Here is a 19,425-nt window from a genome sequence, read left to right as displayed (position 1 = left end):
CTAAACATGCATAAACATATCTCCAAATCTGTTAATTTTCTCCCATCCATAAATCCATAAAATAATTAAAAAAGGATTTTCTTTTATTGAAAATTTCTTGGTTTAATTTTCAAGCAATTGCTTGTGTGAACAGCCACGCAACACTTGGCTTTACAGGTGTAACCTTTCCCCTTCTCTCCTCCTCTGCCAACGCATCATCCAAACAGAGACTCCTCTCTCTCCATCTCTACGTTTCCTTCTCCGTATCCATAACAGTTTTGGCACATTAAAAATCTCCCTACCCAAAGAATTTTAGGTTTTTTTTTCTCTTCGTACCAGAGCAACCCAATTTGGGCGATGGCGAAGAAGCGAAAATCCGACGCGACGCGGCTGGAAGAGGTGGATCGGACGATGTACACCTCCTTTTGCAGCGCTGCGAATTCTCTCTCGCAGCTCTACACGCAGTCCATGAACCAGCAGCGGCTTTCCTTCCAAGCCGGTGAACGTCACAGCCTGGTTCGATCCCTCCCTCTCCCTCTCTCTCTCTCTCCGTATAATTCGATTTTTTATTCGGTTTCGTTTGGTGGGTTTTTGTTAGATTTGTGTTTGGTTTGATGGGTTTGCAGAATTTGGTTATGATGTGGGGTATAGGGTTTATCTATCACCCTATTTTTTTCCGTGTCAATTGTTGTCCATTTATCCTTAAACTATACTTATAGGCCTCGTTTGATTCGTGGACTAAAACAGGATTAAGAGTCAAAGGGAAACTCCCTTAATTTAGTCCTGAATTCTACATAATCCCTTGTTTGATTCACGCAGGATTAATAGAGAAACTCAAAGGGAAACTCCCAGGCTCTATCAGGAAATTTGTGAAAGAGTTAGAAAATTAGTAGTTTAATTGTGTATAAACAATATAATTTCCTGCAAAATCTAAAATCTTGCAGGTTTTGCAAGACAAGTTTTGCGGGAAAGCTAATCGTGGAGCGAAAGTTAGAGACTTGGTCCCACAACTTTCCTGCTAATTGAACACATTAAAAATCGGAACCTTGAATATTACCGCACTTTCTTTTCCTTTCCCTGCAATTGAACGGGCCCTAGGTGCTGTAACTCTCCTGGGGCAGTCCATGCTTGAAATGGGCCCCGCTATTGGACGGATGGTGGAATTGGTCTTATTAGTCAAGGTGTGAGATTAGTCGTGTGCGTCAGCTGGCCCGGAGGCCTAAATTGTAAAAAAGAAGCTTTGGGCCCAGGAAGCGAAGGGAACGAGCTCAGCTGCTTCTCCTCCACACTTTTTTTTCAAAACTTTACTATATATAATGTAATTTCATGTGGAATTGGCTATAACAATGGAAAACTTATTATATGCTCCTCCCTCTCTAAAAAGTGTGTGGACCCCACACACTTTTGTGAGAGAGGAGCATTGTTCTTGGAGCATGGAATAATCTCTCATAACAATGTGTAGAAAGAAAAGTGACCTGCACTTTGGTTATCATTCAACTACCATCAGCCATAGCAATGTATAGCTGAAATGTTTTTGAATGTTTTTACATACTCAACTAGAAGTTTCAGCTTATGGATGATATGTCTGCTTTTATTTTGTTTCACTGCTACCTTTGAGATAGATGGAGGGTTTCAATGGTAAAATGGTCTATTAGTTAGCACTTAGCAGTCCCTGGTCAGGTTGATTTGTATCTGTATTCGAATAGTGCATTGGTAATACAGGCATTATTCATTGGTTGTTGAAGATGGGTTCTGATTTGTGCGCTTGCGTCTGTCTTTTGACCAGATGAATTCTTGGATGCACCCTTGATGTGAGTTTATGTGGGGATGGTTGGAAATAATCTGTGGGGTTTGAGTTTGAGCAGTCTTGATCAGGTACTTGAGTTTGGGCTGCCATTATGCGTCTTTAGTATGTGGAGAAATGCCTTAAAGCTTCCACTTGTTTACAAAAATACCACAGAGTAGAAGGATTATGTGGATTTAAAGGCAGAGGCGATGCCTTGAATGTTGTTTAGACTCTGTAGTCACCTCTCCATAAACTCTGCATCCGGTGAAATTTTAAGTAGTGTGGAGTTGCTATTGTTTGAGAGGACTACAATTGCAGAGTTGACATTTCAGGCTAAAGAGGGTGCTAAAAGCCGCAAGAGAGTATGTTTGGTGAACAACTAATAAGCAGATAGTGATAATTGATTTGATAGAGGTGCTAAAATTACACAAGTAGGGGCAAGTGGAATGTTGGGTGGAGTTCTGAGAAGAATATAATTGCCTTCCAGTTGGTTGGCAAATTAGCTCCTTAAAGAGCCATGTAGAGAAGACGATTTTGCAACTGTTCCAATAGTCAGGCTTGAGGCCTGATGGCTATGTATTTGCTGCCATCTTCAAACATAGTTTATTTGCATCTACCATACTGTACTTTTGAAGCTGGGTTGGTCAATTTACGGATGACCTGCAGCTGGGCACTTATTCATCTCCAGACTATGGAAGCCAAACAAAAGCTTTTTTTGGATTTAAATCCTTCCGTTTTTCTTGGCCTTCCTTCTTTTTTTAATGGCAAATGAAAATTGAAGAGCAACTGGACATTAGCAATTGTGCCTTGACGATCATTTACGTCCAAAGAATGAGCATCCATCTAGGCAACCTTAGAAGTTGGTTGGTAGTTGAACTTCTTGTTTCAGTGATCTAGATTGCCTTTTTTTCCCCCAGTTGTATCTGGAGATTATAGTATGTGCAATGTACATCGTTGGTACTGTGTTATTCTTCTGTTTTTGCAAGGTCATGTTTGTATCCTTTCTGATGATAGTATCAGGAGATTATAGTATGTGCAATCTATCCTTTCTGATTAGTTGTTTCTTGTCTCTTGCCACTGTCCTGTTAAGCTTGGGTTTTGATTATTTGTTTGGTTGTTCCTCTGATACTCACTCTTTTGCAAGAGTCTTCAAACATGAATATGGTTCTTTTGCATTTTTTATCCCTCAAAGTAATTGAACGCTTTGATTGTTTTGCTGGAAATGACCCTTTGGCTGTTTGTTCTAGCTATCTATTCTTTTTTATGAGCCTTGGTGCTTATTTATGTTTATGTTTCTGGGTTGCAGGAGAAACTTTACGAGTGGATTTTGAGACAACAAGAAAGTGGAACACGAGTGAATACCATTGATGTAGTCGCATACTTGCAGGTTTCTTGGTTTGCTTTCATGGCTCTCTTTTATTTGCATGTCGTGCTTATATATTTTGTTTGGTTATCTAGAGTGATCTTTTGTTTTTCTTGCTTGACCCTTATCCTGTTTGCCGCTTCTTTTTAACTTATATTTTGCATCCGTAAATTTGTAAAACCTCTGGAATTTGAGAATGCAAGGACAACAGTACCTCGTCACTCGTCACTTGACATGGTTAGGTACTGGTCCGATGCAATGTTTAGAATACCGAACCGGCTAGAGTACTAGTTTTCCTTCTGGTATGGTATAAGCGGTACCGGTGAGATACCACGTACCGTTTTGGATTTATCGCTATTAGTGTTATTTTTCCTCATAAAAGAATTTATCAGTACAATATACACATTTATTAAAAAGAAAAATAAAAAGTAGTCCGATATTTGCCCAGTATCATCTGGTACCGACCGGTATTGTCCAGGAAGGGAAAAATAAATTTATATGGTATTGGCCAGTACCGACCGGTGTTTGAGGCGGAACGAAATTAGAGATGTAGGGTACTGGATTTGGGATTCATAGCGTTGGTCTGATGCGAGCCATTTAGCGTGGCTATGCAGGGGGTGCATTGCACCATACTATGCACCATCCGAGCCGTCCGTTCAGCAATCCAATGGTCTAGATTTCATCTCGGTAATGAACGGCTTGGATGCTACACGGTGGAGATGGAGATGAGATTTGGACTGTTGGATTGCCGAACAAACAGCTCGAATGGTGCTCTGCACCCCCTGCACAGCACCATCCCCGTTTCCGCAGCCATGAGCCTCTGCGTGCGGGAGAGATGCCCATGGAGTATGACTTCCACTACTCGTACCATGGGGTTACACCCCATGCAAAGTCTGGCTAACAAGAACTCCCGACTATCTTCTCCACTGCTCTTTCTCTCTCTCCCTTTGGTTTTACCGGCTCTCATCTTCTCTGCCTCTACGTGTTAAGCTTCTACCACCTTCCAGTCTACTCTCACAATGTTAATGCCTTTTCTCTCATCTCTCAACTTTTTATGTTTTTGGTTCAATAATATATCTTATGACAGTGATTTTCACCTACCCCTTTTAACTCCAATTTGTTGCAAGTGACATGTATCAAAGGAAATTTGTATAATTCCACAATGATAACGACAAAGAATAGAGTGCTACTTTACGACTAGAAAAGTGAGTTAACACACACTCAAAAAGAAACACCAAGTTAACGTGGTTCAACTCAAATTGCCAACGAATAAAATTCAATAAAAAAATAATCCATTTATAAAGCCAGAACACCTCTTAATTTCAAGACGTCAATTGACATCAAAAGGGTCTAGCTGGCTGAATTGTTTTGTTCTCATTATCATCAGAATATGCAAACAAGTGGAAATTTATCCCAACGGGTTGGTCAAGTGGTCTTTGCCTGAAATTTAGGGGTTAATTTACTCCCTCCTAAGGTTTCAGGTTCAATTTTCCTTGCCAACAACTTTTGGGGTCATCTCACCCACACGTGTATGCGTGTGAAACGGATGTTGGAGGAACTGTCGGTTTGTAAGAGGCTTCTCCTGCTAAAAATTTTCAGAAATGGGGTAGGGTTTTTCAATGACCGGAAGGAGGGGTAAGATACGAGGGAGTGGTATCTTCTGAGGTTAGAACCGCTTCTTGTGTTGAAAATTTTCAGAAATGGGGTTGGTCCTCACCCTAGAGAGTCTTCTCCTAGTGCGTTCTCCTCCTATGAGAAGCTTCTCTAGGGTTGTAACCTCAGAAGATACCACTCCCTCACATCTTACCCATCACTCATTCTTCTTTTCATTAAAAAACCATACCCCATTTCTGAAAAATTTCAGCAGGAGAAGCCTCGGACTAATTTCCACTTGGACCTCGGACTAATACCTACAGTTCCTCCCATAGCCATTTCACACGGTTACGCGTGGGGATGGGGTAGTCCCAAAAGTTGTTGGCGAGGAGACTTAGACCTTAGGAGGGAGCCAAATAACCCCTAAATCTTAGGCCAAGACCACTTGACCAATCCCTTGGGGTAAATTCCACTTGTTTGCATACTCTAATGCTAATGAGAACAAACAAATTCAGCTGGACCCTTTTGATGTCAATTGATGTCTTGAAATTTAGAGGTGTTTTGACTCTAAAATTCGCCTTGCTTGTTTTTTTATGCAATTTTCTTCATCTTTTCATTGGAAAATTGCTTCATGTTCTAATTCATAGGCTGAACATGAAACAAGTTTGTTTAGGTAAGGACTGCTCAACATCTGCCAATCGTGTTTCTCTGCATATGCAGAAATTCTTTTTGGTGGTGCTTGAAATGAAATAGCCTTTGTTCAAACCAGAATCTTATTCACAGAAAAAGCGGTATGCTATCTGTAGCTGGTTACTTATTAGCTCAGAAGCCCCCTACTATCCATGTGCTTAACACCAACTTAGATCATTTAGATTTGTGCCTTGCATTGACTTTGTTTCTTCTAATACATTGGTACTTTATGGTTTCATGGATTGATGATACTTGTGCTTTTGCAAAGATTATAGGGTGTGTCTTTCGTCCTTTTCGAGTAAGATTATAAATCTTGCAATGGCTCTATTCTGGTTAGCAGGCTTGTTCCTTCAAGGTTAAATGTTAAGTGTTTTGAACTGTAGCATTTGCATGGGATGAACTCTTACCTAACTTCGCTGATAATTGTGTAGAATGAGCTCGAGTATGGGTTAGAAGAGCACCAACACCCTCAAACTGCAATGCACTTAGCTAACACAAGTTTCCCAGTTTCTTCTACTTCATTTGGTCCAACAACTGCAGCACAGGGACCACGTTCAGCTCATTTTGATCACTATCAACCAAAGACTTCTGTTTTCTCCAATGCTCTCTCCAGTCCAGTTCGTCGGAGTCTTCAGCAATATCATTTGCCACAGGGTAATTACTTTCCCAACAATGTTATGCAATCCGGAAATGGAGCAAGAAATAATGAAACACTTTCCCCTAATAACCTAATCCGGGATTCCAATGACTTGTTGATGGACATGCATTCTGATAGCCCTGGCCAGGAATCTTCTTAAATGATTCTTTGGCCGTTATTTGAAGTTACTGAAGTTGCTGCCCTTTCATCAAGGAATCTATCCTTTGAAAAAGGATATGTCTACAGAATAAGCATGCCATGCTCATTATTTAGCAAGCGGCCAGTAATCTTCTCTGTTACAATGTAAGGTCCTGTTACGACTGTTCTATAGGTCTTGGGTTTCTTGTGTTAATAGTTTAGTAGTTTGTTTTAATTTCTGGACGTGTGCTAATTGAAGGGATGTCCTTAGTTAAAAAAGACCCATGCATTTATTTGTGATATTCCATTTATTTCTCTACTCTAAATAATGTTTGTGGAAAATGTATAACTGTGCATATAAATGTTCTCTTCAGTAGCAGAATTGGATAAAGTATTTTCTAGTCAGTATTTCTTCCGGTTATGAATTATGGATTGTCCGGATCTTGAATTTGCATAGGGACAGGAGACGAAAAGGAAAAATTATCAGAAATGAAATTGAAGAGAAAGAAATATGTTTCTCTTTTTGTTTAGGGTTGACATGTAGACTTCTTGCGTAGTTTGTGTGCTTTCTCCTCGGTTCAAGCCCGTTCCTTAAGCTCTAATGTTTTCTTCAGGACTCATAGTCTTGCTCACTCTTGGATTAGAAACTCTCTTTCAAGTCCGTGTATCTCATCTCCTCTGCTTTTTTTTTTTTGCACCTACCTTAAACTAGGAAAGAATCGACGGGGGACTAAGATGAGCGATCGTTATTAAGTAGGACTAGGGAATCTACTTCTATTCTCTCCGGTGGGCGGTATGTGCAGAAAATGACTATTGTGTACTTTTTGTAGGTTCCTCATCTGTTGTTGATTTGTTCTTTGTTGACTGTTGATGATTTGTTATTGTAATAGGTGCTTAGCTGCTGCAGCTAACTGGTAGCATACTTGACTTGGTTTGTATTCTGGGCCCTGGGGTTGATCCCATGAAGCTTGTAATTCTTTGTTTTGGCCTTCAATAAAATGAGTAAATATTAAAAGATTAACTATAAAAAAAACAATCTGGGTTCGGATTTTTTTTATATCTCAGAAATCTTTGGAATGGGAGATACTGGCCGAGCATCTTGCTGTGTAGCGGGGTAGACCCATTCAGATCTCGACAGCTTCCTTCTTTTCTCTCTCTTGCACGCTCTTACTCCAGGCAGTAGCAATGCTTAATGCTTGTACGATAGGCTTCCTGATTGAAAGCTTGAATAACGGAAAACCTGATCCTTGCTGGGAGGCAAGGTGGTGGTTTGTACAATATTGCCATTGGGAATCTCAAATCTGGTTGGGAGCAATGAAAGATCCCCCGATCGGGGATTCCATATAGAATAGTCCCCGGCCTATGACTTACATGTTACATCTCTGTCGTGCGATGGAATAGAGTACCCGGCCCATAACTTACATGTTGCATCTCTGTCGTGCAATGGATTACATGTTGCATCTCTATCGTGCGATGGAACAGAGTCCCCGGCCCATAACTTACATGTTGCATCTCTGTTGTGCGGGGAGAGGGAGCAAGCGGATTTTTTTCCTCTCGACATAAAAGATCATCCCATAGATTAAAATAAAATGACACATTAGATATGGCTGCTCCAGCAAGCTCATGAGTCACCCGATTGGCTCTTAGAGAGAGAGAGAGAGAGAGAGAGAGAGAGAGGGGGGAGAGCACTATTGTGTGGGTCTCATTTTAACTCTTTTAATTTTAACTCTCTAAATGATACCTCAAAATGTCAAATGTACCACTTTTTCACTCTATGTAAAGACTCTCTTAACACAATTTTTAAGCTCCGCTTTTAACGCTTTTTGTCATAATACATATTTTTCAAGAGTCAAATGTGGATGCTCTTATATCAGTTCATAAGGAACAAAATGAAAGTTATAAGATTGGATCAAGTAACCAAGGTCATCCGATTCAACGAGCCCAACCCATCATTATTCCTCAAGTCTAGAATTACCACAAAAATAGAATGAGGCAGGGTCGGGGTCCATTAAAATCATTCCCCGTAGCAAGAGGAAGGCTATTCTTCTTCTTCTTTTCTTTTCTTTTTTCATGCTTACAGGGGTAATTTTTTTGCATGCTAAAATCATTCGCTATAACTATATCTGTTTGTGTTGTTGCCAAGATATTGAGAACAGATTTGTACAGATAACATTATCAATTGATGTTATTGGCATAACACAGAGTTCATATTTTCATAGATAACCATATATGTTTGTGATGTTATTGGCATAACTCAGAGTTCATATTCTCAATCGGTCAAACATCTTTTTTTTCCACCGGTCACCATTTGCGACCAGGTTGCCGGCGACCAACTCCGGTGCCAGCGACTTTTCCGGTTAACTTTTTAGTGCTGGTCAACTTCCGGAGCCGACCAATTTGGAGGCAAACTTTCCGACACTGACCACTTTTCTGGCGATGATGTGGTTGGAGGAGTAAATAATTTTTATTTAATGTAAATGTATTTTTGTCAAGGTGAACCTTGTGAGTTTCAAAATAGTTGGGTGGACCTAATGGATTTCAAAATATGAATAATGAACTAGAGGGTAAATCACGAACATAAAAAAAAAAATAGACAAATGCATTGGGACGAAGGGAGTAATTCATTTCGATACTCAAAAAAAAAGTCACAAATGGACCCAATAAGACCCTGACCGTCCATTGTCTCTCTCTCTTTTAGAAACTGGAGTGGATCCCATTCCGATCCGTTAACCGAACATAAATCTCTCGAGGGTTTATTTGTATTTTCCAAAACTTCAAGGATTTATTTGTATTTGTAAGAAGTGAGGCATACTCATATCATATAAATAGAGAAACGGGAAAGCAATTTTTTTCTTCAAAATTAGGCGGTGCCTCTCTTCTGCAAATCCTTCCCGCCTCTCTCTCTCTCTCTCTCTCTCTCTCATCAAAACCAAAATTCCCATCGTTGTGAAGTCTGGTCCCGCTTCGCTGCAATTGGCTTCGACATGGTACGTACATCAAATATCTAATCTTCACGTGCATAGATGCTAGGTTAATTTTGCACCCTGATTGTTTCAATTTCAGTCTAATAAGGTACTTCTCCAATATAATTCTCCCAGAGCTTTTGGTTTGTTTGCAGCGAAATTAGGTTACGACTAAACCTAATTGGTTTATTTTCGATGTTAGAAAACTAATTTTCGCTCAGATTCTATCAGTTTCAAATTCCCAATGTCACGTTCATTAAAATTTACGATGCATGTATAAGGTGTACTCAATGTGTGCGACCTTGCCCCACAGAAGGCCCTCTTCCGGGAGGAGGAGGAGAAGGAGGTTGGGGGAGGGGTGCTCAGTGCGATACCAATCTAGAAGAGCTAGAATTCTAACCTTGTGCTAGGACCTATGGGACAAGGGACAGTCTCAGGTATATAGTTTCTATGGGGTGTAGACCTCACAAAATCCATCCTTCTCCCCCAAAGGGCAATTTTAGTAAATAACCAAATAGATTACTTGGTCTAAGGGTCAAGTTGGTAGTTTTCTTACATCTCCCCCGCCGGGAGCCCAGGTATTGTGGGATCCGAACGGTTTGGGCCCTGGGGGTAGGGTTACTAGGGTACTATGAAAGTAGGTTGATCATGGATTACCAATCAGCCTAAACTGGGGGGCTTGCCTCCTCGTTCCCTTTTACCCATGCCATGATGCTCATGGGCAGCCTACGCAGTCTAGGGTTTGTTCGTGAAGTTTTGTACTCTGATTTTGAGTTGTTGATGCATGCGCGTTTCTATATGTGTGATGTAGCCGTTGGTAGTTGGGTTGCTGATTATAAACAAGGCCATGATTGTGCTGGTGGAATCTAGTGAATTTTATGTAAACCAATGTGGCCAGAAGTTTGTCTTATGTGCTTCCGCAAATTTAGAAATGTGCATTATTAGGTATTCATGTGTTCTTTTTGCAATTGCAAATTAAATGGCTAAATGTAAGCTTTTAGGAAGTTAGCAGTTTCTCAAGGTTGTTTTGTACGTGCTATATATTCGAATCTTGGAATGAGACAGGGTTACATTGTTCTTGTCCCTATAGAGACCATGTCCTAACTGAAACTGGGCTAGCAATTAGTTTTCTGCCTATCATTCCTTTGTGTTTACAGTGGCTTTGTTTTATTAGTATCTATTCACAGCAGCATTGGGGCCATGATAGTGTTTTCGGTTTGCAAGTCTTACTTTACTTCAAAGCAATGATAAGGGTTTTCATAGAGGGGTCGTCAAACTCTCATCATGCAAACTAGATGATTTGATACCCAAGAGCTTTGCTAGGTTACATGGATCATTCTAAACATATAAAATACAGGTGTCAGGCACTCTGCACTCATATAAGTGTATTAGATCTGGGTCAGATATATTTAGGTGGACATTCACCTAGCCAGCGTAATTTGTAATTTGAATTTACAGTGATCTATGCATTAAACTCCTAGTTATGCAAGAAATGTCCTGAAGGCACTTTGGAAACACTATTTGTTTGGAAAAGTAAAAGAAATATACTACTACTAAGACACTAGACATTTGAATATTTTGGCATATGCCCATATCTTTGAGATGGAAATATATGAATCTGACGCATAGATCCATACCCACCTCCATAGTAGTGTTCATGAAACATAGGAGCTTGGGTTGAAGTACTGTTTTCTTTGAAGCACAAGGAATCAGAGTTGACATGATAACTTCTTTTATTTTCAGCAAAGCTAATCTGCTATGAAAACTACTAAACAGCGGAAGGGGAAGGCAGTTGACAATCCTAAAAGGCAGAATACAGTTGTAGGTTCCGTTGGAGTGAAGAAGTCTACGAACAAAATAGGTGGACGGCAACAGAGAACAACAGGTTAGGTTTCTCAATGTAAAATGAAATTTTGTATCTGGATCACATTGAATTGCATCCTTCAAGTTGCAATAAGTAGGATACTAGGATTCACCCTACATCGGGTGCTATGCATGTCATTTTTCAGTTTCAAGGTTCCCATTTGGTATGTTTTATTACTTTTTTTTTTATTTTTTTATTTGCAGAAGTTTTCAAAAATATGTTTAGTGTAAGTCTTTAGTTTTAGGATTATGAGAACTGTTTCAAAATAAGGCTCATTGACACAAAATCGGTGCTTTCCCTTGCTACCAAACCAGCGAAAGCATGCCTATGGAGGATAATGAAGCACCTCGTAGTTTACTTTGAAATTCTGTTTCCACTTCGAACACTTAAGAAAACCAAGAATGAAAAACGAAAAAAACAAAAACATGCTTCCTGCTTTTTAAACACGAATATGTATGCAACCAAACAGCTCCAAAGTTTTTTTTTGGTTTTAGTTATAAAGACTGATGTAGCTGTTAGTTCATTTTCACATCACTGCTTTGTTTTTCTGGTTCAAACATTTGAGGCAGAAGACAAAGAATGGAGTTTTCAGAAACGTAGATGATAAAGAGGAAACAAAACAACATCTTCTGTTCTTATTCCATATTTTCTACTTACTTCTGTGAACCTTCTCTTTGTAGTGGGATGTCAATCCACTTTAGTCAAAGATGACCCAGGCGTTTTGCATTGTAGTGCTGCTCAAGTGGTGGGTCAGCAGCTTCCAAGGAGTTATACATTGGCCCAACAAACAACAAAAGAAATATCTAAACTTGAGCCTAAAACGGGACTTTATTCTTCTGAAAAGATCAAGTTGCAGCTTTTCCCGATAGATGAAGCCACTCGAATAGAATTGGAGAAAGTAAGCTTATTTACCGGCAGAATTGTCCATAAGACGCATATGTGGTTGTAATTTTACTTACACAATGCCTCCGTGTAGGATGGTCACATTCCATTTCTGGAACTCACTCTAAGTGTTCGCAAGAAGATATCATCTGTGCTTAAGCACCTGAATAGCAAATGGGGAAGTTCAAGTGTCGCTATGGGGGATCCCATGCTTTTTCCATACAATATTCAATTGGAGAAATTAAGTACATACAAACAATGGACATTGAATGACATTGGCATTAGTGCAGGCGATGTATATGCAGCTGTAGAATGTCCCTCCGTTTTTCGCTTAAGGTCTGGAGCTCTCTCTTATTCTCTTTTTTCAAATAACTACTGTTTAGTTTAACTTCTGACTTCATCTCGCTTAGGTATGGGTGGTTCTCCGAGCTTCGCCCCAAAACAGTTGCAGTACCTTCTAGATCTACTCACTTGGGGGATGGCTTTGAAACTGAAGAGAAAGGTTGCAGTACAATTTCAGAGCTTGCAGATATCAGAAAGGAAGAAGTTTTAGATTTCAAGCCAACCAATCTAAGTAAACCAGCAGATGCAGCTGTTACTATGAATATGCATTCAGATGTCCCAGTTGACTACATGGTAGGTAACTTTTCGATGCTGTTCATCTGTCACATTGTTGCATGATGGTTTCAAGGAAATTTTAAGAAATTGAGCTCTCTTCCTTCTAAAGCTATTGCAAAATACAGTTTTCAGCATGGGTTTATCCATTTCATTTTTTATCTCAAAATTCATTGAAACCTTGTCAGATTAGTTGCGTAGTTCAGATTCGCTGGATATCTGCATGAAGTAAGTTTTGACGTGACTATTTTTCGCAAGTCTTACCTTATGGGGTGGCCTTTCTTGCTTTTCCTTGATGCTTCTATTGAAACTAAAAGGCTGAATGCATTTTAATTCCATCCTCTTTTACTAAAAATATCCTAATTTGCTTTTTATTAGGATGATGAGGTGAACTCTGGCAATAGCGTTGCACCATCATTAGTTCCATGGGATGATAGTTTGACGAACTTAAGCATTGGAGGCTTGCTGTCTGACACATCCTTGCTGGGCAAGATTGGTAATTGCGATCCAAAATCTGAAGGCAGCAAATTACACATGCAGCCAATTCAATTGATCTCCTCAGATATAAGTATTGGTGGCCTTTTGTCTGAAGCATCTATGCAGGGCAAGTTCAATGATCATCAATCAAAATCAAATGGGAGCAAGCTAGGCATGGAGCCCATTTTGGATAAGGACCTTGTACAATCAGCGGTGCCTTGGGATGATAGTTTGACTAACTTAAGCATTGGAGGCCTGTTTTCTGGAGCTTCCTTGCTGGGAAAAATGGATAGTTGTAATCTAAAATCTAATGGAGGCAAGTTAGGGTTTCACCCGACTCCATTGATATCTGATTCCTTGGATGCTTTTATTGCTGGTGAAATAAATTCACAGCCTCAGGACCCCAAGCCACCATCTTATGCCTCATGCTCATCTATCTTGGATGCCGAAGAGACATGCCATGCATTTCCTTTCAGAAAACTGTCTTCCTCGGGCAACAATGCTGTGCGTGTGATTGGAAGTGCAATTTCGAGGGACCACATCCATGATGGTAGTTCAAAATCTTTCGAATTTTCGAAGCTTTCAGAGGTTCGTTAATCTTGCCTATTATTACTTAGTCCACTAGTGCTGTTGGACACATATTAGTTCTGTCTATACATGGGTACTTCCCACATTTACACATGTCCATGAAACATGTTAGAGTCCGAGATGCATAGGTTGTGATTCATATCAAAATGATGTACCCAAGGCGTAGTAGAGTATAAACAATGCTTCACAGTCAGGTAAGCGGTAATGTTTTAGCACACAAACTTCATCCATCAATATGGCAATAACGCTATTAACTCTTTTGTTTTCTAAGTTTGACCTATGTAATTGGATTGGAGTGTTCATGTACGTTGATCATGTTTGAAGGTAGGTAAATGTTTATAACATGGTTAGCCCAAATATTGTGCTATTTGCCTTTGTTGCTGGATGTTGGGGCTATTTATCCTTAAGTTTCTAACATGGTTAACTTCGAAGATCTCTTAAACATTTGAGGGTCCATACTCCATAGTTTCCTGTAGTTTGTCTGATAGGACTGTTTATTGCTTCATTTTTGTAGCTCAATGCCCAACGTGAGCTTGCCCATGTTCCTCCTCCTCGTCAAGAATCCAAGACAGTTCCGCTTACTCATTTAGGAGTGAATAATGACGAAAGCAGCCTTGGACTGGCCGGCATCAATTGGGTACTTGAATGTCTTTAATAATTTATCCTTGAGTTGATCTGTTTAGGTTCCCCAAATGGATACTGCTAACTATTTTTAGTATTTTCTTTTCTTCATGGGTGGATGCAGACTGAATCGTTGGGACCATTTGAATTCAGCTTACCTAGCTCACGGCATATTACAAGTGCGGACAATGTTGGCATCAGCAAATTGTTTAGGTAGCTCATGTGTTTGAATGCTCATCTAGTTGCAGATCAAAAAGGGTCCTATTGAGGACAAGAAAACATAGGAAACTGGAGAACCAGCAAATGACATAGCTCAAGGTAAATGCAAATTGAGAATGCGCAAAGGACAGTTTTGTGGAGCATTTTGATTCAGAACTGCATTTGGCAGGGAGGAAGTTTTGTAGGTCATATATGGAAACAACTCCAAGGTAGGTAAGCATGTGGTAGCCATGAATTTTGATGGCCTATTTTGGCTTTGGACAATGTTGGATTACTGGTGAATACAAGTCATTCTTTCGTGACTGTTGGTGGTTAATGGAGATGGGAGATATTATAGCTTCTTTTTTTTTTGTCATTCGTTAAACCTAATCTACGCTATCCTACTCTATCCTAGGGGACTTGGGGAGGGGATGAGTGCTTACGGGAATCGAACTCTGCTCATGTATAAGGGAGGCACCAACTGCATTCCACTCCACCTGCACGGTAGATAATAACAAAAAAAAAACCCAGCTAAACAAATTAATGCCCTGTTTGGAACCTGTGGAGAGTGAAGGAAAAGAAAGGCAAGTGTGAGAAAATTAGAGAGAATTTTACTATTTCTAATACCCTATTTGGTCCTTTTCTCCTCGTTTTCTTCTCAAACCAAACAAGATGGAGGGAATTTTTTGAACTTTCCTTTCGAGGACTAGCATATTTTAAAAGCACTATGTGCTACAACTGCTCTCTTCCTTTGGACTCCTGCAACTGAAAACTTATTATGGGCCGCCGCGTATGTTTAGCGAAAGAATGTGCATGTCGCACTGCGTTACGAGAGGTCCCAAACAAAAAACTGATTCGAAAGAGGCTCTCAGTCGTTCCTCCTATCTGCGTAACAACATTGACGTAGTTTGAATGGAATGTATTCGACATTGGAATTATTGACAATAACTCATCTGATTGGCTGGTTAACAGTTATGCTTTTCATTCGGATAGGATTGGTATTGTAGCAAGAGGTAGTGGAGATGTGTGCAATGGGAGTGCCGTAAGGTCTGCTAAATGCGAAGCCAACACCACTCCAAGTACTTTCCTTTCTTTAAGCCCCCAACCACAAACAAAACAATCATATATTTTTTTTCTCGGCGAAAATCAGTATTGATAGTTGTAATTAATGAGGGTTTGAAGCCCTGCCAATTGTATTGGAGTGCATGATGCCTGAGAATTGATTCGGATAAGGCCCGTCCATGTATAGAACAACAATCATATTGAGTTGTGGGATGAAAGTGATTCAAATAAAGCCTGCGAATTAGGGGAGCGTCAATAAGATTCGTAGAACTTGAAATTGTTTTGACGTTAGCCTTTGTCATTACTAAGTGTGTAAAATATTTTATGTTCTGAAGAATAATGTGGGTTGTTGCGCTATCTACCAAACAAGCATCTTCATCATTCACCCTTGAATTGGACAAATATCTATAGTGTCCATGCAATTACAAATAAATATATCAAAGAGTTATTATTACCAAATCCGCAACTTGATATTTATGGAAATTCAAACTTCTTCATGATTATTGTTATAGGAAACTCACTTACATAAAAGAAAATAAACACACTTACACATAAAAAGTAAACACACTAACATAGTGATAAAAGAACTAATTTAACTAGTTTGGTCATTTCCACCACCAGTTAGAAAATCAAATGACTCTTCCGGTTCAATAATAAAATCCTCAATATACAGATAAATATTCAAAAGGTTTATTCTGATCTGCGAAATTCACTTCAATTTCCTTGCCCTTCTTAGCAGATATTTGATATAGATCACCAAATGCCTGGGCGTACGACATGTACGCGACCAATAACCATTCATCCAACAACGAAAATATTTATCTTCATATTTCTTACTAGACTTATTCAGTAACCCCCTTCCCTTTTCCTTCTGAAGTCTCAGGGTCATTAGACCTTATTTGGTGAGTAGTTTTGACGTATCGTGGGATGGTTTTGAGGGGTTAATCCAATTTTGGTGAGTGAAATGATTGTGCATTCCTGTTGAATGGTTTTTGAATGTAACCCCAACGATTTTGTCGATACGAATTTCGACCACGTCCCCGTCCCCGTCCCCGTCCATATCCACGATTGTATCCCCGACGGCGATCTTGAAAAGAAACTCTATTTGCCCCGGAGACTGGTGATACAGTCGGGCAAAGTTGGTGATTTTTAAGTAACACTTCATTATTTTTCTCAACCTCAACAAGGCAAGTAATTAGCTCAGGAAATTTTCTAAAACCACTTCTCCCGTATTGTTGTTGAAGAGTAATATCGTCGAGGATTTGAAATCAGAGTATCTTACAGTTAGAGATCCAAAAATTTTATGAAACAGTTTGAGAGATTGATTTGAACATTAAAAAATAGTAATTCTTCCAAAAGCACATTTTGATTGGAATATTTGTTAGAAAAAAGCACATAAGAGTGCAAGATTTTCCAACAGTTCAGGAATATTATTCTGCTTTATTCAAAATCGTTTCAACTTTATGATTGTGTGGTGATACAATCAATGAACAAGATTTGTTAGAAAAAACTTATTCCACTATGCAGGCAAACGATATTACTCTTCAACAACAATACAAAAGAAGTGGTTTTAGAAATTTTTTTGAGCTAATTACTTGCCTTATTGTGGAAAATAATGAAGTTTTACTTAAAAATCACCAACTTCGCCTGACTGGTGACACACCAATCCCTGAGGCAAATAGAGTTTTTTTTCAAGGTCACTTACGGTCAAAGACCCAAAATTTTTATGGAATGATTTGAAAGATAAATTCAAACATCAAAAAACGGTAATTATTCCAAAAGCACGTTTTGATTGAATGCACATAAGAGTGCAAGATTTTCAACAATTCAGGACTATTATTCTACTTTATTCAAAATCGTTTCAACATTACAATTGTGTGGTGATACACGATACAAACTTCAACCACGTCCTCGTCCACATCCACGATTGTATCCCTGACGGCAACCTTGAAAAGAAACTCTATTTGCCTCAGGGACTCTCGTGTGTCACTAGCTAGTCAGGCGAAGTTGGTGATTTTTAAGTAAAACTTAATTATTTTTCTCAGCCACAATAAGGCAAGTAATTAGCTCAGAAAATTTTCTAAATCACTTCTTCTGTATTGTTGTTGAAGAGTAATATCGTCTTAGTGGAATAAGTTTTTTCCTAACAACTTGTTCAGTGACTGTATCACTACGCAATTGTAATGTTGAAACGATTATTAATAAAGCAAAATAATATTCTTGAGTTGTTGGAAAATCTTGCACTCTTATGCGCATCCAATCAAAACGTGCTTTTGGAAGAATTAACATTTTTTGATGTTCAAATTGATCTTTCAAATGCCATAAAAATTTTGGGTCTCTAACTGTAAGATATTAGGATTTCAAATCCTCGTGGACATGGCGATGGATAAAAATTGATGCCTTGGCTGTATCTTCCAGTGATGCAATATTGTTCTCTTCAAGCGTATGACCGAGATTCATACCATCTAGATGAATTTCAATATCCTGAACCCAAGGGAGGTAATTCCTTTATAAAATACCCAGAGCAGTAAATTCCACATTTTTTATTTTCGACATATTCTATTAAACAACAAACTTTAGTTTAGATAAGCATTAAATAAGAGACAGGCAGCTAAACTGTAACGCCCCCAATTTTGGGTACGTTAAATGAGGCATTTATTATATAATAAAGAGAGTCTGGCTCATTATTACATCATAAATACATCATAAGGAAAAGGTACATTTATTCAACAAGGAAGGAAACTAGGGTTCCTAATACTACTCTGCTTGCTCTTCCATCCTAGCAAGCTCCTCTGCTCCAAAAGCTTCCACGGTGTACATCTTATCCTGTTCATCTAAGAAATCTGACACATTATACCGGCGTCGCCACCCATATAATATGTCAGGGTCACCAAAAAGGCAACACCGTGAGCTACAACGCTCAATAGAGTAAACCCTACCCACTAACTCATAACTTACAAACAGTAAATCATATACGATGAATAGTAACAATCACACATCCACATTCACTATTCAAGTATCGTTGGTGTCCATGTTTTTTCTGTGTTTCTCTTACGCAACTCATCGTAGACCGTGTCTCCATTTTCACTTTTCATCACCAAATCAACATTTTCAAAATCCGTTTTTAACACACCCAACCTCGGTTCCGCCGTTCCGGGTTCCCGAGTATCCTCACAATGGTTCCGCCGCACCGGGTTCCCATTGGCACACATTTGCATTGGCTCCTCTCCGCGGATAACCAAGCCACACACCCAACCTCGGTTCCGCCGTTCCGGGTTCCCGAGTATCCTCACAATGGTTCCGCCGTCCCGGGTTCCCATTGGCACATATTCACACACACATCTCACATAATGCCATCAAAATCGGTCATTATGTAGTTTCAAAAATATTTCCTCCTTCGAAACACATTTTTTCTTGTTAACCACACCATAGGTGTCATGTTTCTATTTTCTCGATTTCCGTGTCTCGTTCTCATGCATAGACTCCGCGGTAGGACTTTTCACATACGCAACCATAAATCATTCATTGTAATCTAACAAGATCATCCAATTCTATATTGCTAAGCATGCTCGAAAAGATCAAAATATGAATACTTCAAATCAAGCGTTAAAATCTTATCTTTCGAAAATCGTTATATCTTACTTTTTGAGAAATTCAATACAACATATGTTTATTTAAGACAAAGTCATTTATCCAACATGTTCATACCTCCATTAGTGAGATCAACTTATTGACAATCATGCATTTTAAACGATAAGCTTATTTACTTGAAACCAAACAATAGATAATCTTATCTACGATATTGATACTTTGAATCAAGAACATGCTACTCTCTAACGTAGATTTTATACTATACGTAGAGTTATTGGATTAGGGTTCTACGTATACTTAGGGAAGTGAGTAGAGAAAATCTACATGATCGTAATGTCATTTCAAGATTTTGTAAAACGAGCTTGCTATTTATTCCTA

The 19,425-nt window shown here is 39.1% G+C and overlaps 2 protein-coding genes across 2 annotated transcripts; both read left to right on the top strand.

The window, feature by feature from the left end:
• The first annotated feature begins 133 nt into the window (after nucleotides 1-133).
• On the top strand, nucleotides 134-6,528 carry LOC131303261 (uncharacterized). Its single transcript, XM_058330042.1, has 4 exons — nucleotides 134-253; nucleotides 325-495; nucleotides 3,072-3,152; nucleotides 5,843-6,528. The coding sequence occupies exons 2-4, from the start codon at nucleotides 337-339 to the stop codon at nucleotides 6,206-6,208; spliced, it is 606 nt and encodes a 201-aa protein (XP_058186025.1). The 5' UTR covers nucleotides 134-253; nucleotides 325-336; the 3' UTR covers nucleotides 6,209-6,528.
• A 2,499-nt stretch (nucleotides 6,529-9,027) lies between these two features.
• Nucleotides 9,028-14,717, top strand: LOC131303259 (TSL-kinase interacting protein 1). Its single transcript, XM_058330040.1, has 8 exons — nucleotides 9,028-9,173; nucleotides 10,893-11,034; nucleotides 11,694-11,911; nucleotides 11,990-12,231; nucleotides 12,306-12,531; nucleotides 12,889-13,575; nucleotides 14,090-14,212; nucleotides 14,321-14,717. The coding sequence occupies exons 2-8, from the start codon at nucleotides 10,908-10,910 to the stop codon at nucleotides 14,411-14,413; spliced, it is 1,716 nt and encodes a 571-aa protein (XP_058186023.1). The 5' UTR covers nucleotides 9,028-9,173; nucleotides 10,893-10,907; the 3' UTR covers nucleotides 14,414-14,717.
• Nucleotides 14,718-19,425: the final 4,708 nt, after the last annotated feature.

This window comes from Rhododendron vialii, chromosome 10a (assembly GCF_030253575.1).
Source record: "Rhododendron vialii isolate Sample 1 chromosome 10a, ASM3025357v1".
Taxonomy (NCBI): Eukaryota; Viridiplantae; Streptophyta; class Magnoliopsida; order Ericales; family Ericaceae; genus Rhododendron; species Rhododendron vialii.
The sequence above is the reverse complement of the archived record's forward strand: the minus strand, read 5'-3'. Positions and strand labels throughout refer to the sequence as shown.

Bases quoted from the DNA above. Each gene is read 5' to 3' on its own strand.
- LOC131303259 (XM_058330040.1), top strand. From the start codon at position 10,908: ATGAAAACTACTAAACAGCGGAAGGGGAAGGCAGTTGACAATCCTAAA. The intron at 11,912-11,989 runs GTAAGCTTATTT...GCCTCCGTGTAG, and splicing joins CTCGAATAGAATTGGAGAAA to GATGGTCACATTCCATTTCT. The intron at 12,232-12,305 runs GTCTGGAGCTCT...CATCTCGCTTAG, and splicing joins CCCTCCGTTTTTCGCTTAAG to GTATGGGTGGTTCTCCGAGC.
- LOC131303261 (XM_058330042.1), top strand. From the start codon at position 337: ATGGCGAAGAAGCGAAAATCCGACGCGACGCGGCTGGAAGAGGTGGAT. The intron at 496-3,071 runs GTTCGATCCCTC...TCTGGGTTGCAG, and splicing joins CCGGTGAACGTCACAGCCTG to GAGAAACTTTACGAGTGGAT. The intron at 3,153-5,842 runs GTTTCTTGGTTT...ATAATTGTGTAG, and splicing joins ATGTAGTCGCATACTTGCAG to AATGAGCTCGAGTATGGGTT.